This window comes from Coregonus lavaretus (assembly GCF_964263955.1).
Source record: "Coregonus lavaretus genome assembly, chromosome: 15".
Lineage (NCBI taxonomy): Eukaryota > Metazoa > Chordata > Actinopteri > Salmoniformes > Salmonidae > Coregonus > Coregonus lavaretus.
In genome coordinates this window covers 29424616-29446672 of record NC_140002.1, presented here as the reverse complement: position 1 = coordinate 29446672, position 22057 = coordinate 29424616, and the positions used below count along the sequence as shown (strand labels likewise).

General features: G+C 42.3%; 3 protein-coding genes across 4 annotated transcripts; 1 reads left to right on the top strand and 2 right to left on the bottom strand.

The window, feature by feature from the left end:
- Positions 1-212: 212 nt before the first annotated feature.
- On the bottom strand, positions 213-5646 carry LOC311142529 (ribonuclease kappa-B). Of its 2 annotated transcripts, XM_084178190.1 has the most exons (4): positions 5436-5634; positions 1811-1867; positions 1273-1355; positions 213-1104 (listed from the first exon to the last, which is right to left on the bottom strand). In XM_084178190.1, exons 1-4 carry the CDS (start codon positions 5511-5513, stop codon positions 960-962), a joined length of 363 nt encoding a protein of 120 aa, XP_084034316.1. In that variant the 5' UTR covers positions 5514-5634; the 3' UTR covers positions 213-959. The 2 variants fall into 2 exon arrangements, with proteins under 2 accessions (XP_084034316.1, XP_084034317.1); XM_084178191.1 differs by lacking the exon at positions 1811-1867 and having other exon boundaries at positions 5436-5646.
- An 86-nt stretch (positions 5647-5732) lies between these two features.
- LOC311142527 (BPTF-associated chromatin complex component 1-like) lies at positions 5733-15362 on the top strand. Its single transcript, XM_084178188.1, has 6 exons — positions 5733-6023; positions 6155-6249; positions 13102-13203; positions 13508-13737; positions 13979-14083; positions 14224-15362. Exons 1-6 carry the CDS (start codon positions 6003-6005, stop codon positions 14286-14288), a joined length of 618 nt encoding a protein of 205 aa, XP_084034314.1. The 5' UTR covers positions 5733-6002; the 3' UTR covers positions 14289-15362.
- A 727-nt stretch (positions 15363-16089) lies between these two features.
- On the bottom strand, positions 16090-22055 carry LOC311142526 (P2R1A-PPP2R2A-interacting phosphatase regulator 1-like). The gene is made up of 9 exons (XM_084178187.1): positions 20525-22055; positions 20316-20400; positions 20050-20106; positions 19769-19815; positions 19625-19679; positions 19404-19474; positions 19243-19298; positions 19073-19157; positions 16090-18974 (listed from the first exon to the last, which is right to left on the bottom strand). The coding sequence occupies exons 1-9, from the start codon at positions 20623-20625 to the stop codon at positions 18872-18874; spliced, it is 660 nt and encodes a 219-aa protein (XP_084034313.1). The 5' UTR covers positions 20626-22055; the 3' UTR covers positions 16090-18871.
- Between the last annotated feature and the right edge of the window lie 2 nt (positions 22056-22057).

The window sequence follows — 22057 nt, the reverse complement described above, 5'->3', positions numbered from 1 at the left end:
AGATGGCTTGTTATTTAAAAATGAAAAAACTGCCTTGGCAATCATGTTTCATGCTGCTTTGGAATTTCTGGTCATACACTATTACTATTTTTCTATTAACATATTATTATTTTTTATCAAACTCCAATGTTTATCCTTGCCACTGTCATGTTTTGCTTTTCGGGGAGGCTTGGCTATGGCCTTTTGTCAAACATGTATAGTCAAGGAAGCAATTTCCTTTTTATACTTCCAGTTTATTGCAGGGAACATCTACAAGAGACTGAGGTCCTTCACATCAAGTACCATTTATATAGATCCTTTCACATCATTACACTCAGGAAAACAGCAAGGCTGGGGAAAATACAATAAACACATTAAATAAATATATACTTAATTCAAACATTTTGTGCACCATACTCTTCTGAGGAACTACTACATAAGTGACTAACAAATTAAGAGCTATATCTCAACAGCATACAATTCACAGCAGCACATAAATAAACACAAAAGACACAGTACACAAAATGTACATATTTAACCATTTTTGACATATCTCTTGATTTGACAAACATTGACCATTATGAATTTGTGGTGAATTCAGATTGCTCTATTGAAACAGGAGATAGTTCTACATATTTTTGTAACTTTGTAGTGGTCTGTTGCACCTAGGAATTTGTGGTGAGTTATCTAGCACACATGATCTATGTAATGAAATGTTTGGACCTTGAGGGGAACAAGATTTACAATTTTATTTATCATTATCAATTGACAGCATTTTTGGGTTATAGTTTTGGTCAATTCAATAAATAGTTGTATGCAAATACAAGGAATGATACATTTCAGTCAATAGCATATAACAGAGAGAACTTATGTTGAATGTTTTACTCAGAAGTTAATAAATAGCTTTTTATAAGGTTGCTTGCCTTGAGAACTTGAAATAGAGTGTGTGTGTGTGTAATCTTCTGATGCTGCAGGGGAACTTATGTCACCATGTACTCCTGGCGCTTGTTGAGTCGGACCTGGCAGAGTGACACCGCCCCCACTGCAACATAAATGGCTGCTGCGATGAAGCAGTTGATGCCCACCTGGTTGTAGAGTCCATAGATGGTCCCCGGGGGGTTCTTACTGTGGGGCAGAGAGAGATGAAAGAAACAGATGAGTTTGGGGGAAAACAACCCAAGCGAGACAACATGGGATGGTTTTCCAAGGGTGAATTCAAAGGGAATCTAAACTAGAAGAGACAAACTCAGTTCATTGTAAGGGTCTAATGGTCCCTTTCTTCACACCACTTACTCATTGCGGATGTCCTCCTCTGTGAAGGGCACGTCCTCAATCAGTACAGCAGACTTTGCACTGAAGAAGATCCCCAACATCACCTGCAATACAACAAGAGGATACATATGTATTGCATTATGCACATTCAGTGTAGTCAGAGAGTAAAGGTGTTTGGATTACAGGGCCAATTAGGGCCCAGTCAGTAGAGACATCCTGTGAGTGTGCATACAGGGTTGAATGACAAGCTCAGTCCAGAGACAGAAAAAGCGAGACATCCCACTCCCTACATTTTTCTGGTTCATATCCAGTCAATTAAATAAGCAGACCTGACCCTATAGATATTAACTTTAGCTATATCTAGCATACCGGTACAGTTAGTCAAGAGATGTTCTAGCAACACCAGACATTTAATGACAGCTACAGTAACTAGCTAGCTAACCCGATGTTGAATTTAATTGAATTCTAGATCAAGCATAAATTAGCATTTGGATCAGGAAAGTTTCCTCTCACGACCTCTACAAGCCAGAATGTTTAATAAAATTATATTTTAACTTACTTTACCGGTTGTCTGTGTGGTTGATCCTTTTGCAGGTAGGAATGAGAGACAACATATCTACAGGAAAGTATAGTAGTGGGTTCAGATTTCTATTACCTGAAGCATGGCACAAAATATGAAAATACATGAATGAGATGCCTGCATGCTTGTTTACATGGTTCTGCACATGCTTCAGGTGATAGAAATCTGTACGCACTACCAGCGCTTTGAAAAGTTGATGTAATTATTAGGGGTTGCGTTAACACAGGATTCTGCGTTTTTCACACAGAAAAGTAAAGATAAAACACTGAAAAAATATCTTGCTGCATTTTGTAAATGCAGACCTAAAATGCTTCTTATTCTAAATTATCCTTGGCTTTCCATGATAAACATAATATATATAATGGCCATGTATCGTTTTTGGCAAAAAAATACCTTGTAAGATAATTTATTTATGTGTGGCTGCTAGCCAAATAGCGTTGCACCACAGATAGAACAATGAGCCAGATATTTCACAGGATGTATAAATGTGAAGCATCCAATTGGCGTTTCCACTCACTACCAAATATGGTGATGAGAGGAAGCCCAGTGGCCGGCAGTGGGAGAAGATAGAGCGAGATGGATTTTAGCCGACATTCTGCTCATTTGCTCATGGATGAAACATTTGATCTCCATACAGTTTTCTGTTTCCAAAACTAGAATCTGTAACAAACAGAGTGGACTGTGTTTTGTAGACTTTACCCTTTGCCAAAGTTTATAAAAATGGCGTTGTTTAGGAGTGCAAGGGCAAATTGCGTTATTGCACATGTAACCGGTGTGAAATGGCTAGCTAGTTAGCGGTGCGCACTAGTAGCGTTTCAATCGGTGACGTCACTCGCTCTGAGACCTTGAAGTAGTTGTTTCCCTTGCTCTGCAAGGGCCGCGGCTTTTGTGGAGCGACGGGTAACGGTGCTTCGAGGGTGACTGTTGTCGATGTGTGCAGAGGGTCCCTGGTTCAAGCCCAGGTAGGGGCGAGGAGAGGGACGGAAGCAACACTGTTACATTGGTGCCGTGACCCGGATCACTGGTTGCTGCGGAAAAGGAGGAGGTCGAAAGGGGGGTGAGTGTAACCGGTGTGAAATGGCTAGCTAGTTAGCGGTGCGCACTAGTAGCGTTTCAATCGGTGACGTCACTCGCTCTGAGACCTTGAAGTAGTTGTTTCCCTTGCTCTGCAAGGGCCGCGGCTTTTGTGGAACGAGCCAATAGGATCTCACTAGCTCGTGCTTGGCTCTGCACACCTCCTTGCTTGTTCTGCCCACTATGATTAATTTACTCCCATTGGAAACTACAGGCTCTGGTCTATATTGGGTTAGTTATAAAAATATTTGTTTGCACTAGAGAGGAAGGGTCATGGCTAGAAGGGATCTAGCTTTTGTCAGAATTTACTTTTCGTAGCATGTTTAGGAGAATTTGCACAGCTGGTTAGAAGAATTAGGCTAAGGAAAGGGGTTAGGGTTAGCTAAAATGCAAACCACCCCAAAAAAACCTTGAGTAAATTTGACAAAAGCTGGATGCCATCTAGACATGACCATGAAGGAGTGATTACTGGGGTAGCAGTAAATGTAAAAGTTGACCAACTGAAGGGGAAGATTCTCTGTGTTTGTGATACTTGTCGTTTGGTGCGACACAAACAGGGTGGCGAGAGTGGGGAAACAGAAGAGTCATTGTCTGTTCTTTTTAGTTTTGAAGTTGAGTCTTTGCCTGACAAAGTGAAGTTAGGATATACATATTACATATATTTACATATTAGTCATTTAGCAGATGCTCTTATCCAGAGCGACTTACAGTTAGTGCATAAAAATTGTCTCTCTCCATACTATATACAAGTTATCCTGTACGAGCTTATGTGCCGAATACATTACGATGTTACAGGTGTCAAACTTATGGGCATGTGGCAGGGGGGGAGTGGTGAGAGTAGTAGATATGTACCAGTACAGAGGGATAGGCCAACAAGTGATATGTGTTTCAGTAAGATTGGATTTTTAGCGTTTATAGCAATGGTTATTAATTGTACTGCAGGGATGGAACGTAAGTCGAAGAAAATTGAGGTTGTGGTGGCAGCTGCAGAGGTATTTGGGTGTGCGAGACTTGACATAAGAAGAGTTACAGGGAGTGTTAAGTGGTGATGTCCCATCATTTCAGGTTGAGGGCATGAGGTAGGAATGAATATATTAAAATAGTGGAGTATACATTTTTTACATTTTAGTCATTTAGCAGACGCTCTTATCCAGAGCGACTTACAGTTAGTGAGTGCATACATTATTTTATTTTTCATACTGGCCCCCCGTGGGAATTGAACCCACAACCCGTGGGAATTGAACCCACAGCTCTACCAACTGAGCTACATCCTTGCCGGCCATTCCCTCCCCTACCCTGGACGACGCAGGGCCAATTATGCGCCGCACCATGGGTCTCCCGGTCGCGGCCGCCTACGACAGAGTAGGGTGGTGTTAATTATTAATAATATTTTTGAATTTGTGAGTGTAGTGTTAGATGGTAGGGTATTTCTTTATTAAATTTTTCAAGCAAAATATAAGGGAAACCTCATCGAAGAAGAAGACATGACCGAGATAAATAGGCAAAGCGAGAGGGATGACTGGGCCAAACTCTCCTCCAGTGTTTTTTCACTCACCAAGCGAGGCGTTTTTGTATGGTGGTATTTGTATAAGTGTCGAATTTGGTTAACAAAAAATGTAATGGCTTATTTGCTCATATATAAGTTACGCAATGCATAGGTTGTTACGGGTGTACTGATATAAGTAGGACCCGTGAGAAAAAACACTATCGGAGTTGTGGCTGTGATCACACTTATCTGCCCTATTATTGGCTAGAATGGTCCCACATGATCTTGCCTCCTGACTGCCTTCCATTTTTTAAGACTTATTTTCATTGTTTGAGCGCCAATAAGTATCTGTCAATATAATGGATAATCTGTGTTTGCACTTATGTTGTCATCTGATAAACGATTTTCTGCTGAATGTGTTGCATTAATGTATTTTGTGTTAAGAAAAACTGTAGTTACAAGAAAAACTGTAGTTACACGCCCCTTATCAATCTACTGAAGCAACAAAAACACAGTCAATATAAAACGTAGATTAAATGGTTTAGGAAGCAGATCTTTTTGATGGTCTGAGTTTTGAAAATTCAGATTTCTGAAAGCTAATGCGACCACTGATTATACTTTCCTGTGTATATATTGTGACACATTCCTACCTGTAAACGGACCAACCGGTAAAGTAAGTTAAAATATTATTTTATTTAACATTTTGGTTTGTAGAGGTCGTGAGAGGAAACCTTCCTGATCGAAACGCTCATGTATGCCCGACGTTGAATCCAATGCAATTCAACATCTGGTCTCCAGGCTCCTAGCTAGTTTGCGGCTAAAGGTTGCCCTATTTGGCTCTAATTATCAGCTTCTGGAAAGCTCAAGTTACTTTAGCCCACAATCAGCTACAGGTGTCTTATCAAAAAGAATAAGGCTGAGTAGCTAATATCGAAAGGTGGAAAATCTTGACACGACCTATAAACTAACGCTAGCTAGCTTTAGCAGATACTTTACTGACAAGCTGGGGTGGGAGCTAACGTTAGCCAGCTAGCTAATCCTTACCAGCATGATGACTCCCCATATGCTGATCACTATTCCACAAGCGGCCATTTTCGGACCGCAGAATAAAAGGGATGGCATTCTTGTAGTTGATCTTTTCTACCAAAATAAACAATTTCGGTAGACTAATCTAAAACAGTCTTTTTCTTTTCTCAAAGGACGAGCATCGCCTAGCCTCCATCAGATGACAATCGATTCATTCGTTAATTTCCGTAAATGTTCGTCTATTGCGGTACCAAAGCCAATCAAAATTCGTCCTCAGTCAGGCCCCGCCTTCTCCCTTTCTCGAATCTCGCGCGACAGTCACCAGGCTAGTTAGCTAATCTTTATTAATTTATTTGACCGTTTTGTTGCGAAATTGAAAAATGTAGTTTTCAAACAACAAAGTTACACTTCGTAAACGCATTAGTCTATGCGACTTGGTCTGGCGTGTTAATTGTTGAAACGTTTAATTTTCCGCCTTCTATGGTAACTACCCTGCTAACGTTAGCTTCCCCTAAGCTATTTGCTATCGTTGTTGCGTGGGATAGCAAGCTACAGTAGCTGGCTAAGTGGAGACAGCAGCCCAAAATGACTTCAGCCTCTACTAAGGTAAGAACAGTCTAAGATCTTAAACAGTGCTTCTCTATTTTACTAGTAACCATGGTGTGAATGCGTCAGATGATATGGCCCTAAACTAATCCAATACTATTACAACGTTTCCATGTCTCTTTCTGTGACAGGTGGGAGAAATCTTCTCCGCAGCAGGAGCAGCCTTCACCAAGCTGGGTGAGCTTACAATGCAGCTGCATCCAGTAGCTGACTCTAGCCCTGCAGGGTGAGTGTGTACACTCACTCACTCAAGACAATATGGGGATTAAGGTGTAGTTATTCCATGATAACAGAGTGGTGCTGAGACTCCGATTTTTCACTTTAAAATGTATGTCAAACAAAAAGCATTGATTGCAAAGTTAAACATACCATACAACTCTATGCACAAGGACTACTTAACAATTTCCACAGAACATTTGACAAAAACACATTTACTTGAAGAACAGTGCATATGCAAAGTTTGGTAATAGAATGACGGCACAAACAGCACAAACTGGCATTCTGTTACTAAACTTTGCATCTGCACTGTTCAATTACATTTATTTTTCTTAAAAGTAGTAGTTGTGCATAGAGTTGTATGGTTTGTTTAACTTTGTATGGTTTGTTTAACTTTGCAATCATTTGTTTTTGTTTGACATACATTTTAAAGTGAAAAATCTCAGCATCACTCTGTTACTGTGGAATTGCCCAGCAATAACAGTAGTTTCCATTAACGTGTCCAGTGATTATTATAATTTTTTTTTTTTTGTCAAAGTTTAGAAAGATTGCATAGAAAATAGATGCGACAGTTGCGTTTCCATTTAACTGTCTCGTCTCAATAAAAACAGCTGGACGTAATGACGTCACACCAAAAAAAGTAACTTTTTTGCAAAAACCTACAGTGTCGAATAAAAATAAAGTGGTTCAAGTATTTCCATTACCAATTTAGGCAAATTGCGCATAAATACACATTGGCAACAGCCTGTATGCCCTCCCACCCAGATACATATATTTAGAGAGTAAGCTTATGCTAAGTTACAGGACAGTTTCTCAAGCACAGACTGGAATATGTTCCGGGATTTATCCGATAACATTGAGGAGTTTACCACATCAGTCACTTGCTTCATTAATAAGTGCATCGACGACATCATCCCCACAGTGACCGTACGTAGATACCCCATCCAGAAGCCATGGAATACAGGCAACATCCGCACTGAGCTAAAGGCTAGAGCTTCCTCTTTCAAGGAGGGGGACACTAATGCGGACTACGGCCTCCAACGAGCTATCAAACAGGCAAAGCGTCAATACAGGACTAAGATCGAATCCTACTACGCCGGCTCTGACGCTCGACAGATATGGCAGGGCTCACAAATTATGACATATTACAAAGGGAAACCCAGCCGCAAACTGCCCAGCAACATGAGCCTAGCAGACGAGATAAATGTGACCGACCGGCTCGATTCGGTCTTATGTAGCAAAATTTGAAATTGTGTTTTTTACATTGGATAAAAGTAGAGACTCAGAGCTAGAAAATGGTATATCATACACTACCGTTGAGGAACAATGGGAAAGTAATTATCCTTTAAAGTTTATAAACTTGTAACCTCACTTTTGAGAAAATGGCCTTTGAATGTTTTGGTACACCCACTGGAGAGCTCTTCTTTGTCTACACCCATTCAGCATCGTTCACACCCTCTTAAGCTATAGCCCAGCCCGTAAACTCAGAGCGCTGTCAGATTGTCCGTTTGTAAATTCAGTGCGTTTTGCTCTCGGAGCGGTCACTTGACGCTCTGGTCGAGGAGTAGGGTTGATCCGAGCGTTATGTCCTAACAACAGCAGTCAAGCACCCAAGCTAACGTTGGCTAGCTACTTCCAGACACAAATGAGAGAACAGCTCACTGACCATTTTACTCGCCCTAGCAGAGCTGGTTAGGCTGTTTTTATGTTATCCAGAGCGTTGGTGACTGCAACTGTGCTACTGGAAACAATTTAATTACGCTTTTTTGCGAACGTTTACTGACACCGGCCATATTCAACGGGTGTTGAGCGTTCGTAAATTCATCAGTTATTCTGCACTCTGGCACACTCAGACGAGAGTGCTCTGAAATCGGAGTAGATAGCCAGAGCGAATTTACCAGCTATGTCTATCAACAGTTGTCGCATTGACATCATGAACATTCTATTGAAATGGTTACTTGCATAGTGGAGTCTTTTGTTAAGACATGTAGCTAGCTAGACAATTCCAGACATTCAATTACATACCATTGTTTAAATGTTCCCCATTAATGGAGAGCTAACATGGCTGCCAAATGTTGTAGTGTCATGTAAATGCATCATAATGCTCATTCTAGACATTCAGTTTGATTGTATTTTTAAATACAGTGGGGGGAAAAAGTATTTAGTCAGCCACTAATTGTGCAAGTTCTCCCACTTAAAAAGATGAGAGGCCTGTAATTTTCATCATAGGTACACGTCAACTATGACAGACAAAATGAGAAAAAAAATCTAGAAAATCACATTGTAGGATTTTTAATGAATTTATTTGCAAATTATGGTGGAAAATAAGTATTTGGTCAATAACAAAAGTTTCTCAATACTTTGTTATATACCCTTTGTTGGCAATGACACAGGTCAAACGTTTTCTGTAAGTCTTCACAAGGTTTTCACACACTGTTGCTGGTATTTTGGCCCATTCCTCCATGCAGATCTCCTCTAGAGCAGTGATGTTTTGGGGCTGTCGCTGGGCAACACAGACTTTCAACTCCCTCCAAAGATTTTCTATGGGGTTGAGATCTGGAGACTGGCTAGGCCACTCCAGGACCTTGAAATGCTTCTTACGAAGCCACTCCTTCGTTGCCCGGGCGGTGTGTTTGGGATCATTGTCATGCTGAAAGACCCATCCACGTTTCATCTTCAATGCCCTTGCTGATGGAAGGAGGTTTTCACTCAAAATCTCACGATACATGGCCCCATTCATTCTTTCCTTTACACGGATCAGTCGTCCTGGTCCCTTTGCAGAAAAACAGCCCCAAAGCATGATGTTTCCACCCCCATGCTTCACAGTAGGTATGGTGTTCTTTGGATGCAACTCAACATTCTTTGTCCTCCAAACACGACGAGTTGAGTTTTTACCAAAAAGTTCTATTTTGGTTTCATCTGACCATATGACATTCTCCCAATCCTCTTCTGGATCATCCAAATGCACTCTAGCAAACTTCCGACGGGCCTGGACATGTACTGGCTTAAGCAGGGGGACACGTCTGGCACTGCAGGATTTGAGTCCCTGGCGGCGTAGTGTGTTACTGATGGTAGGCTTTGTTACTTTGGTCCCAGCTCTCTGCAGGTCATTCACTAGGTCTCCCCGTGTGGTTCTGGGATTTTTGCTCACCGTTCTTGTGATCATTTTGACCCCACGGGGTGAGATCTTGCGTGGAGCCCCAGATCGAGGGAGATTATCAGTGGTCTTGTATGTCTTCCATTTCCTAATAATTGCTCCCACAGTTGATTTCTTCAAACCAAGCCGCTTACCTATTGCAGATTCAGTCTTCCCAGCCTGGTGCAGGTCTACAATTTTGTTTCTGGTGTCATTTGACAGCTCTTTGGTCTTGGCCATAGTGGAGTTTGGAGTGTGACTGTTTGAGGTTGTGGACAGGTGTCTTTTATACTGATAACAAGTTCAAACAGGTGCCATTAATACAGGTAACGAGTGGAGGACAGAGGAGCCTCTTAAAGAAGAAGTTACAGGTCTGTGAGAGCCAGAAATCTTGCTTGTTTGTAGGTGACCAAATACATATTTTCCACCATAATTTGCAAATAAATTCATTAAAAATCCTACAATGTGATTTTCTGGATTTTTTTTCTCAATTTGTCTGTCATAGTTGACGTGTACGTATGATGAAAATTACAGGCCTCTTTCATCTTTTTAAGTGGGTGGCTGACTAAATACTTTTTCCCCCACTGTATTCCCCATGTAATGGTAATGAGAGCTAAGATGGCTGCTATAGAATGTTGAGGTTTCATGTAAATGCATCAATGCAGAAACCGCATTGTCCCAACTCTCTAAATACATGGCTCTGCTCCCACCTACATTTACATTTACATTTTCGTCATTTAGCAGACGCTCTTATCCAGAGCGACTTACAAATTGGTGCATTCACCTTATGATAGCCAGTGGGACAACCACTTTACAATATATATATATATATTTTTTTTTTGGGGGGGGGGGGGGGTAGAAGGATTACTTTTATCCTATCCCAGGTATTCCTTAAAGAGGTGGGGTTTCAAGTGTCTCCGGAAGGTGGTGAGTGACTCCGCTGTCCTGGCGTTGTGAGGGAGCTTGTTCCACTATTGGGGTGCCATAGCAGTGAGCGGGAACTGTGCTTCCGCAGAGGTAAGGGGGCCAGCAGGCCAGAGGTGGATGAACGTAATGCCCTCGTTTGGGTGTAGGGACTGATCAGAGCCTGAAGGTACAGAGGTGCTGTTCCCCTCACAGCTCCGTAGGCAAGCACCATGGTCTTGTAGCAGATGCGGGCTTCAACTGGAAGCCAGTGGAGTGTGCGGAGGGGTGGGGTGATGTGAGAGAACTTGGGAAGGTTGAACGCCAGATGGGCTGCAGCGTTCTGGATGAGTTGTAGGGGTTTAATGGCACAGGCAGGGAGCCCAGCCAACAGCGAGTTGCAGTAATCCAGACGGGAGATGACAAGTGCCTGGATTAGGACCTGTGCCGCTTCCTGTGTAAGGTAGGGTCGTACTCTGCGATTGTTGTAGAGCATGAACCTACAGGATCGGGTCATCGCTTTGATGTTAGCGGAGAACGACAGGGTGTTGTCCAGGGTCACGCCAAGGTTCTTTGCACTCTGGGAGGAGGACACAACAGAGTTGTCAACCGTGATGGCGAGATCATGGAGCGGGCAGTCCTTGATATGTCTGCCAGACATGCAGAGATGCGATTCGCCACCTGGTTATCAGAAGGGGGAAAGGAGAAGATTAATTGTGTGTCGTCTGCGTAGCAATGATAGGAGAGACCATGTGAGGATATGACAGAGCCAAGTGACTTGGTGTATAGAGAGAATAGGAGAGGGCCTAGAACTGAGCCCTGGGGGACACCAGTGGTGAGAGCACGTGGTGCGGAGACAGATTCTCGCCACGCCACCTGGTAGGAGCGACCTGTGAGGTAGGACGCAATCCAAGAGTGAGCCGCGCTGGAGATGCCCAACTCGGAGAGGGTGGAGAGGAGGATCTGATGGTTCACAGTATCAAAGGCAGCAGATAGGTCTAGAAAGATGAGAGCAGAGGAGAGAGAGTTAGCTTTAGCAGTGCGGAGAGCCTCCGTGACACAGAGAAGAGCAGTCTCAGTTGAATGACCAGTCTTGAAACCTGACTGGTTTGGATCAAGAAGGTCATTCTGAGCGCGATAGCAAGAGAGTTGGCTAAAGACGGCACGCTCAAGAGTGCACCTACAGTGCATTCGGAAAGTATTCAGACCCCTTGAATTTTTCCACATTTTGTTACGTTACAGTCTTATTCTAAAATTGATTAAATATTTTTTTCCCCCTCAACAATCTACACACTTCCACATAATGACAAAGCGAAAACAGGTTTTTAGAAATGTTTGCATATTTATGAAAAATAAAAAACAGATACCTTATTTACATAAGTATTCAGACCCTTTGCTATGAGACTCGAAATTGAGATCAGGTGCATCCTGTTTCCATTGATCATCCATGATGTTTCTACAACTTGATTGGAGTCCACCTGTGGTAAATTCAATTGATTGGACATGATTTGGAAAGGAACACACCTGTTTATATAAGGTCCCATAGTTGGCAGTGCATGTCAGAGCAAAAACCAAGCCACAAGGTCGAAGGAATTGTCCGTAGAGCTCCGAGACAGGATTGTGTCGAGGCACAGATCGGGGAAAGGGTACCAAAACATTTCTGCAGCATTGAAGGTCCCCAAGAACACAGTGGCCCACTAAGACTCTTCCTAGAGCTGGCCGCTCGGCCAAACTGAGCAATCGGGGGTGAAGGGCCTTGGTCAGGGAGGTGACCAAGAACCCGATGGTCACTCTGACAGAGCTCACGAGTTCCTCTGTGGAGATGAGAGAACCTTCCAGAAGGACAACCATCTCTGCGGCACTCCATCAATCAGGCCTTTATGGTAATGCAGGAGTGGCTTCGGGACAAGTCTCTGAATGTCCTTGAATGGCCCAGCCAGAGCCCGAACCCAATCGAACATCTCTGGAGAGACCTGACAATAGCTGTGCAGAGACGCTCCCCATCCAATCTGACAGAGCTTGAGAGGATCTGCAGAGAAGAATGGGAGAAACTCCCCAAATAAAGGTGTGCCAAGCTTGTAGCATCATACCCAAGAAGACTCAAGGCTATGCTTCAACAAAGTACTGAGTAAAGGGTCTGAATAATTATGGAAATGTGATATTTCAGTTTTTTTATTTTTTATAAATTAGCAAAAATGTCAAAATATTTTTTTTGCTTTGTCATAATGGGGTATTGTGTGTAGATTGATTAGGGGAAAAAACGATTTAATCAATTTTAGAATAAGGCTGTAACGTAACAAATGTGGAAAAAGTCAAGGGGTCTGAATACTTTCCGAATGCACTGTATGTTTCAGGAGCCCATGAATGCCAGCATTTATAGAATGCGAAGCAATTCAGGCATTCTTGAAAGTCAGGACAATCCTTGTCCTACAAAGAAACATATTTTTTTATATTTGGAAAATTGATTTTGCAAGTAGTAGGCGTTTAGAATTAAATGTGGAGCTTTATAGTTACGTGACGACATCACGTGCCCCGCCTACCCTCAAAATTATTTGGCAATCATCATTTATTTGAAAAACAGTTTCCATTGTAATTTGTCGCAATTAAGAACGTTCGACAAAGGAAAAGTCCACCCCTGTCGATTGGATAAAATGTTGTGGATCTTTAGAAAATGTCTCCTGTATCTGCCGTTTCCATTACACGTCGCAATAACACAATTTGTGACATTGCTTTTGTCTAATAAACCTGGGTCAATGGAAACTTGCCTACTGACTCTTCTCCTTTCTTCTCCCGCTCTTCCCATTGCTATGTCCCTCTCCCCAGAGCCAAATGGACCGAGACGGAGGTCGAGATGCTGCGGTCAGCTGTGCGGCGCTTCGGTGATGATCTGAACAGTATCAGCTCTGTGATTAAGGAGCGCACTGTGTAAGGACTCTTCTGTCCCCTCTTTCTTGCCATCCATGTTTATTCTATCCTGCCACACTTTCAGTCTCTTTCTTTCTCCCTCTATCGCATCATACTGCACCCACTCTTACCATCTTTCACTGCTCTTTCATCCATTTATCTTTTATCTTTACTGCCTTTTTTCTAAAGAAGACATCTGGTGGGGTTGACGTCAATTCCAGACAACTCTTGTTGGCAAATTATCTTGTTTACCATTATACATCCTGTGTTGTAAACCTGTATGAAAATCACATAACCAATCTATTGCCTCCTCTGTTTTATGCAGAGCCCAGATAAAGACGACAGTGAAGAGGAAACTGTATGAGGACAGCAGGGTGCCCCTCTCCTCCGACTCCCCCAAAAAGATCACCAAGAAGACCACAGTCATCATGGCAGCCGCACCAGCACCCGTGGCCCCCACTGTCATCGCAGTGCCCACCTCACAGGTTGTCGTGACAACAGGGCTGCAGAGCCCCTCCTCTATGCCCCCTGCCATCAAGAAACAGAAAACAGCAGGTGAGTGGAATGATACAGGCCTTTACGTCAAGGGGAAGGGATTGTGTGATGAATATGGCTTGTATACTGAATTTAGTAGATTCCATTTGAATCCATAGTCAAAAGACCAAGACATTTCTTTTGAAATATGCTAACCCTTTTCAAATCAATACTTCTGATGCATTTACCCCAAACATTGGCTGATTTGAATGTATGTGCAAGTTTACTAACATGTGACATGTTTCCCTGTCTGTGTGTGTAGATGTGACGCTCAGTGCTCTGAATGACTCTGATGTGAACAGCGACCTGGTGGACATTGAGGGACTGGGAGATAGTTCCAACACCAAGAAGCTCAACTTTGATCAAGGTGAATGATAATATCCGCTCCATAACTGGCTCTCAATCAACATGGTTCACATTGTGGCATTATGCCAAAGTCCAAGGTATTTAGCTGAATAGAGAGTCTTCATCAGTTTTAAATCTGTGTGGCTCATCTTGTTTTCCCAGAAAGCCTCAACCTGGACTCCAGCCTAATCATGAACTCCAGTGACCTGCCCCTCTTGTCTCGCTGACCTCTAACCACACTGTACCCTTGGGTTGGAAACACTGGGTCCCTATATCACCAGAGAGCAGACTACAGTTAGTATCTTTGTTACAGAGCTTTTTTGGACACATTTAAGCAGATAGATTTGTGTATTTTTATGAACAGACCCCTCTCCCCATCAAGTACTTCTGTATTCAGTCTGGGGCATTTCTACTGAGGAACGCTTCTATTTGGCTGTTTCTCACAATCCTAGTTTGTGTGTGATGTATAGCTTTTTTTATTGTAACATTATAATTTATTTGCTCTGCTAATTTTCCAAGTACTGTATTGCAGCTGAACATATGCTGTTCATGATCTCCAGAGAGAAATGGTGTTTCAGTGCAGATGTCCATCATGTAACGTAGAGTGAGTGTACATGTTGTGTACCACTGGTTGATATTTATAAATGCAAGATACCGGCTATCCAACTATTACCGGTATTTCATTTGTTCACACAATGGTTGTGTTTAGACAAATGTTAATCTCTTTTGTGTCTGTTTCACTGGGCTTGTAGAATGTGATAGAGGGTAGCGGTTCAGACTGCCATCTAGTGGCCGTTATAAAAAAGATTGCAGAAATGTACAGGTGACCATATGAAATTATCTATGGAGACAAAGGAAAGTCCACAGGTTTTCTGATATAAGACAGTGAATTTTGTTTTCATGATTTTTATTCATATATATATATATATATATATATATATATAATACAATATATTTATATTTAAAAGGTGTACATTATTCTCACTCTCTCTTACAGTTCCATAAAAATATGTAGAGACTTGTCTAAGCTATTTACAGTTTGAAAATACTTGTCTGAATGTTCTGGCAATGTGCTTTAATTCCCTTTCTCACAATAACATGTCTTTATTTCCTCTCTCTCTCTCTCCTCTTTGATTTATTATATTGTCAGTTTAAAAAAAAAAACAGGAAAAAAAGGAGCCCTCTAACACTGACATTTCGTATATGTAAAACAATCATTTTTAAGATTGTGGTTGTTCACATTCTTAAAAATGTGATATTTTGAATAATGACAAGGAAACAATAAAATAATCTGTAAATGACTATACAAATTAAGTGTGTTTAACTGACCTCGCACCAACCAGATGGTCTTCCTGGTTGAAGTATTGCAATTGAGACGGCCAGACGTGGCCTCTGTTTGTCTCCTAGATTATCCCCTAAATATGTCACCTAGGTCAGACCCAGGCCTGGACCGATCTCCTACAGGCAGTGGTCTTGTACGACAAGACACTGGGAAACACTACTGATAAGGCATGCAAACTCTGTGGGTCAACTGCAATGAACATCGACAGATTATTAAAATATTTTATATTTGGCTTCAGATCACTTCCAAGTCTTAAATGTATTTATTTCCCCCTAGTTCATCCTCTGCAACAAGGATGGGATTGGTGAAACTACCACTGAATGTTAGTGCCATTTGATGGCAAGTTTTACTTGTAGGTTAACCGCAGATTAAATTGGAGTTAGTTATGATATCAGACAGAGATCAGCATCTTCTATGGATGTTCATGTCATTTGACTCGGTATGCATTTACAGGATATCTCCCCATACTTAGGAAAGAGTATCAAATACATATGTGTCTAAAAGCTATAGTCTGTCTGTACAATGTGTATGAAAAGGTAATAATTTGGGTTTGGCAATGTGAGTTGATTGATCATCTACACTAGGATCTCAATCATACACCTTGGAGAGAAATGGAGCTGTGATGCTGGTTGTCCATCTAAACGATGTATGCTGTCAAAATATAACTACAGTCTTGTGAACATGAATAGAACTCAAACTGGAGTTTTTATTTCCCTCCAAATTCACTGATTGTCACTAAGGAAAAACAAAGTTCCTTCATCTAAAATCAGTGGTTAAGATCAGCAGATGACCCTCAACCCTTGCTGACCTAAGCACTTCTGAGACAGGACAGAGACAGTAACCTGATGAGAAACGAGCAAACGAAGCAAATCTACAAAGCAACAGCATGTCTTAAAATCAGGATATGATCCCATTCGTGTAACAGCAATATTGATTAATAATGTGAAAATAATACTGTGCAAAATCGTGAAAATTGGAAGTAGAAGGTCTTCAAAAAGGAGACATTTTCTGTCCATTGCTGTAAAACTTAGCTCTGGAAAGGGCATTTGAATGAAGAGTATTACACAGTTACTGTCGATAACATTCTCTTTTCGTATAAGACACTTCTCTAAGCAGCTTATATAGACAACATATTTCACAAGTCAACAGGTTTGGAGGTCACACAGTCATGGGGTTAAAAACCACATAGCTTTCCCATAAATTACATCAACCCAAACAGCATGATATGCCCTTGATGTCACTTATGAAATCTCACTATCTACCAGGGTACTGAGCATGTATAACCATACCACATTACAGAATTTGAATAAGACCGGTCAGTAATGTAATCCATGGGAAAAATGTATGTTAACACCCCACAGACTACCTCTGTTAAAGTAACCATGTAGAGAAAGGGTAATATCACGCTCTACCCAGAGGACTGAGATCCCCAGTCCTGGTCCTTTCTATCTAACTAAAGAACACACACCTGTCGAGGTGATTCCTTCGTCAAGTAAATGTGTTTTTGTAGAATTTTCAGTGGAAAATATCACGCTCTACCCAGAGGACTGAGATCCCCAGTCCTGGTCCTTTCTATCTAACTAAAGAACACACACACACACCTGTCAAGGTGATTCCTTCGTCAAGTAAATGTGTTTTTGTAAATTGTTCAAAGTAGTCCTTCTGCAGAGTTGTATGGTGTTTAACTTTGCAATCATTGGTTTTTGTTTGACATACATTTTAAATGGAAAAATCTGAGTGTAGCTAGGTTTCCATCCAATTGGCGACAGATTATCATGTGAATATTCTAAAATACGCATTAAGAAAATATGTGAATTTCCCCACCAGTGGTGTTTCCACCAAACTAATGTTCAATGTGTTTCCATCGCATTTTCAACTCTAGCGATAGTTTTGTCACAAACTGTTAAATAGCAAATTTGCCTACTCTGGTCTTGGCATGTGCGCTCTAGCCAACAGCTCGCAGATACAGTGTGGGTAGGCTAGTCTACATGATGAGATTATTATGGATAAGTGCGAGAATATTTGTATTTGTCAAAACGGCAGTCAAGCATCGATCATCATGTCACCAGAATAAGACCCTCGACATTTATTGGAAAGTAGCATCAAGCTCATACCATGCACTTTCACCACCCTGTGAAGTTCATCATAACTGATTTCATCTGTAGCCTAATAAACTGCATGGTTTCCCTGAGTCCTAGTGGGAGGACCACACGTCATCGCGTGACTCCAAGTTTACTTCGATATGATGGTAATTATATCAATAGTAGCGCATAAAGCCATTTCTCGCATAATTAATTTTACAGGCACAAAAAGATCCCACCATATCGAACGAACAAATTATCTGTCGGCATTTCTAAAATTGTACTGAAACTTCCTGCTACCATCACAGCTGTTGTAATTTTTTTTATACGATATGACTTTACTAGCATAAAAACTGTGGATGGAAATGTGGTTTGTGTCACTCTGATACTGTGGAATTGCCCTGTCATGTCAATGACAGATTTGTGCTAAACATTTTAGTTACTAGTATTCATGCAGAACTATCATTAGGATTGGGCTGTTAAGGACCAGGATTGTGAGGGTCCTCTGGGCAGAGCTTTGCTTGGGGAATCTATATTTACAGTACAAACCCCCACAGCCAGAGAAAGTGAGGGGGCCATAAAGGCAGCCCTGCTCATAGCCGCGTATTCACATATCGACAAGCTCAAAGCCACCACCGGCTCGGCAGTCCACTGTGATGCCCTGGTGACTTAATGTTTCATGTTTGAGTTCTAACTTCTGGACTATCAAAGAATACTGAACTATTGGGTCCCGTTCAGTGGGATATAACGTTACCTCTGAACACAACTTCGGACAAGGCCTTTTCTTGACTATTGGAAGAACTTGTTCTGTTTTACAGTACCAGTAACACCTCTAGATATGAGATAAACAAAATCCCAACAAGGAAAATGACAACCATAGTTGATATTGGTTATCACAACACAACCCACATGTCAACTACAGCGAAAAGTGAGTCCAGAAGTTAGTCAAACGATTTTCTAAGTGCTTTCACATTGTCATCACAATCTCTTCACCCTGACACTACCTTACAATGCGCTGGTCACCTGATCACCAACTTCCTTTAGCAGGGCATTTCCTGCAACCTTCTGATTAACAAAGCACGGGTGCCAGTCTTTGTATAACATCTAGATATTATCTTGATTACAAATCAAGATCTGATTACTTCAGGAGCCAAGGAATATGTTTCTCCAAGGCTCTGATGGTTTGAGAGAGAGGAGTGATCCCTGATAGCCCGATTGCGTAGAAACTAGGGATCTGATAGGCTTACTGAGTTGATTCGCAGGCTCTGATAGGTGGACTAGGTGGGTGGGGCTTTGAAGATTTGGTAGGAGTGTTGAGGGATCCAGGGCCCTGACAGGCTGACTGATTGTAGTCCTGGTCTGTGATAGGCTCCTGGTGTTGGGTTGTCTAGATGTTGGGGTGGTAAGAGGGGGGAGGAGACAGGGACAGGGGACTACCATCACACACAGACACACCACCTGTAGGAGAGTCTGCAGATGCCTGGGACACACTGGGGGAGGGGGAAAGAAGGAAAAATAGAAAGAGAGGTTAACAGAGGTGCAGCTAGCACCATATTTGCAAGAGTGTGTGTGTGTTTCTAGTTCTCACCTGACTGTGTAACTAGTCCGGTGAGCAGGATCTGTTACCCCGGCAACAAACAGCTTCTTGGGCGGGCCATCAGACTCCACTCCACCTACATGACAGAACAACAGGATGAAGGAGAGGAGACACACACACCAAGATCAAAGTAAGCACTATTCTTGAAGCACCGTTCTTACCTTTCCTTTTCAGTGGAGTCAGGGCAGGCCATCTCACAGTAGAACTGACTGTAGGCCTGGTAGGGGACACATTTTGTGTTAAGTTGGTGTGGACACAGTGTCAGTGTAGCAATGAATCTGCACTCAATTTAGTTTGCCATACGGCGTGGAACTCAACTCACCCCCTAAACCACCTTTGAGTTGGACTAGGGGACGAATTGGGTGTGACACCACTGTCCTGTGAATTAAATCCCTGTGAAAGACAGCGGACCAAAATAAATAAATAAATGTGAGATGCCTCTTTATCCATCTATTTATTCATCATCCATCCATTAATCCTCTCTCCATGCTTTGGTATGACAAAGCACTACAGTCACGTGCAGAACACAGTGGGAGTACTCACCCCTGATGAATGGTCATGCCAGTGACTGACAGGAGGAGGGACCAGGTTGGAAGCACTACAGCAAGAGAGAGAGAGAACACACTTAGTAGTGTGTGTGTGTGTGTGTGTATGCATGTGCATTTGTACAGCGTTTCACTACCTTACCTTAGTCTCTGAAGACTACCCCTGAGTGTCATCTCCATATTCTCTTCCTGGAACAAAAATACAAACTTCCAGTCAGTGGTCATACACCACACATACTACAGCACGCTGCACACACTCTGAAACACCAATGTGAGCACTCACATAAGATAACCTCACACAGAACTGTACTAACACACTGGCTAATACATAAGCAAACACTCAAACCAGCATCATTACTCAGAGGCAGGCATTTGGCACAAATGGAGGGAAGAGGCCCAGAATATCCCTAACCTTGTCCTCACCTGCCTTTTGTGGTCTGGTCTCTCACCACCCAATGAGAAAGGGGACAGGGGGATGGCCTGTGGAAACAAGACTGGAGGTATTATTGTCAGCCTGACAGAATACTGAATGATAACAGACAGGCAGTCAGATACAGACAGAAATACATGGAGATTGACAAATCAGAAAACACTGAAGGCATTTCAACACCAACTTAGTGAGACAGAATACACACACACACACACACACACACACACACACACACACACACACACACACACTCACTCACCCGATAAGGGCAGCTGGGGTTTACAGAGACACTGCTCCGCCGATACCGGGCTGAACTAGTTGGACTGAACACTGTCATACCATCACTGTTACACGGAGAGAAACAAACAATACAATAAAATACTCAGTCATTCCAAGGCAGACATATGAAAAACATAAATTACATTTAGACAATTGCATTCACTCAAAGAGAATATCAATTTCACTGACCTGACACTTGTGATCATGGGGGCGCTGTTCGATCTACGAAGAGCCCCGCCTCCGCTCCCGGTAGTTGCGCCTGCGCACTGGTCCACTTCCATTCGTTCCATTTCTTGAAATCCCCGGCCTCCAGCCTAGCAGCTGGCCTAAGAGTGCTCACAGGCGGCGTACGGCCCTACTCTAGCCCGGTGAAAGCCCGACCTGCAGGCCTCACACACAAAGCTTTCGATCCAATTCAGAGCCGCTAAATCAGCGGGAAATGTACTTGGTGTCTTCCTTCTATCTCATTTTTGTTAGATGAAGTAAGACTTTTGGCTCAAGTTACTGCATGCGACTGACTATTCGTAGCTAACTAGCTAACCTTAATAAAATACCCAGAAACCCAGTTCCTATGGTTGCATAAAGGCTTAACAAATAACGCATAGAAAAACACTCAACTAGCGAGATAATCCTTTACAATACATTTTAACGTAAATTAAGTTAGGTTAGCAGGCCAGTTGGAGACGTGATTTTTTAAGATTAGCTAGCTACTCCAACTGTTGGCTAGCTAGCTAGCAGCTAACCAGTCAGTCAGAGAATAAAACGGCACTGTCCTCAACAACAATATAACCTTTGGCATTGGGTCGTTGAAGTGGTGCATCCTCCAGTTAAGTTGTTAATTGCGCAATCGACCAAATCTCCCAACATTTGAACTATTTCTCGAAATATAACTAATTGAAAGATTTTACAACATAGTCCTCCACCAAATAGAGGTAGTTCGTCATCTGTGATAACAGCGCCTCTCCTTGGCTAGATAGAATATTGCATGAAGGAGATTAATTGCAACATGAGAAGGCTGGAGTGCTGCATGTGCACGTTGTCTGTCTGCCTGCCTGCTTGGGCTGCATCACTTTTTCCAAACAGATTTTGATAGCAGACAATCAAAGAGATAAGGCTGGGGTCAAGGATAGGGGTTGGTGGTAGGCCTATGCTTAGCTCAAAATACAATATCTGATTTGTTATGGGGTGCCTAGCCCGCTGTAATTCGAAACCCTGCACTGGTTTACAATAGTACATAAGAGTGACTTCGCACAGTTGTCCTTTTATAACAATCACTCTGTTGAGTTAGACTATTTAAACTTCCTCCATGGTTTCCTCTTGGATTGTCCTCAACATTCTTAGACTGTTCTGACTGAGCTATTTGTTCTGGATGCTGCTACTGCTCCTATGCCTCCAGCTTTTTCACACTCACGCTTTTCCATTAACAGAGGGAGGGGAGGGGACAGCAGTCAGCAATAACATTTGTGGTCCAGGCTTTGTGGGTCACTGGCTGCTGATAAGGGGCAGAGCTGCTTACTGTCCCAGCCTGTGTTATGACATCACCTTTCTACACCAGCTGTCATGGCCTGGAGAGGGGGGTGGAGGGAGGGTCATGACTGGGAGTATGAATGGAGGCTGTGTGTGTGTGGCTGTGTGCGTATGTGTGTGTGCCTTCCCAATAATGTGTGAGTGATTGAGAGCGAGGGAGATGTTCTGTGAATGAATACAGAGTTTAAAGATGTG

What these genes read in the sequence shown, in the direction of transcription:
- LOC311142527 (XM_084178188.1), top strand. Translation starts at nt 6,003, where the DNA reads ATGACTTCAGCCTCTACTAAG. An exon ending in CAAGAAACAGAAAACAGCAG is followed by an intron (nt 13,738 to 13,978) that starts GTGAGTGGAATG and finishes CTGTGTGTGTAG; the next exon opens with ATGTGACGCTCAGTGCTCTG. An exon ending in GAAGCTCAACTTTGATCAAG is followed by an intron (nt 14,084 to 14,223) that starts GTGAATGATAAT and finishes TTGTTTTCCCAG; the next exon opens with AAAGCCTCAACCTGGACTCC.
- LOC311142526 (XM_084178187.1), bottom strand. Translation starts at nt 20,625, where the DNA reads ATGGAACGAATGGAAGTGGACCAGTGCGCAGGCGCAACTACCGGGAGC. An exon ending in CCCATGATCACAAGTGTCAG is followed by an intron (nt 20,401 to 20,524) that starts GTCAGTGAAATT and finishes TCCGTGTAACAG; the next exon opens with TGATGGTATGACAGTGTTCA. An exon ending in GACCAGACCACAAAAGGCAG is followed by an intron (nt 19,816 to 20,049) that starts GTGAGGACAAGG and finishes TTTTTGTTCCAG; the next exon opens with GAAGAGAATATGGAGATGAC.
- LOC311142529 (XM_084178190.1), bottom strand. Translation starts at nt 5,513, where the DNA reads ATGCCATCCCTTTTATTCTGCGGTCCGAAAATGGCCGCTTGTGGAATA. An exon ending in CCACACAGACAACCGGTAAA is followed by an intron (nt 1,356 to 1,810) that starts GTAAGTTAAAAT and finishes GTTGTATTGCAG; the next exon opens with GTGATGTTGGGGATCTTCTT. An exon ending in GAGGAGGACATCCGCAATGA is followed by an intron (nt 1,105 to 1,272) that starts GTAAGTGGTGTG and finishes TCTGCCCCACAG; the next exon opens with TAAGAACCCCCCGGGGACCA.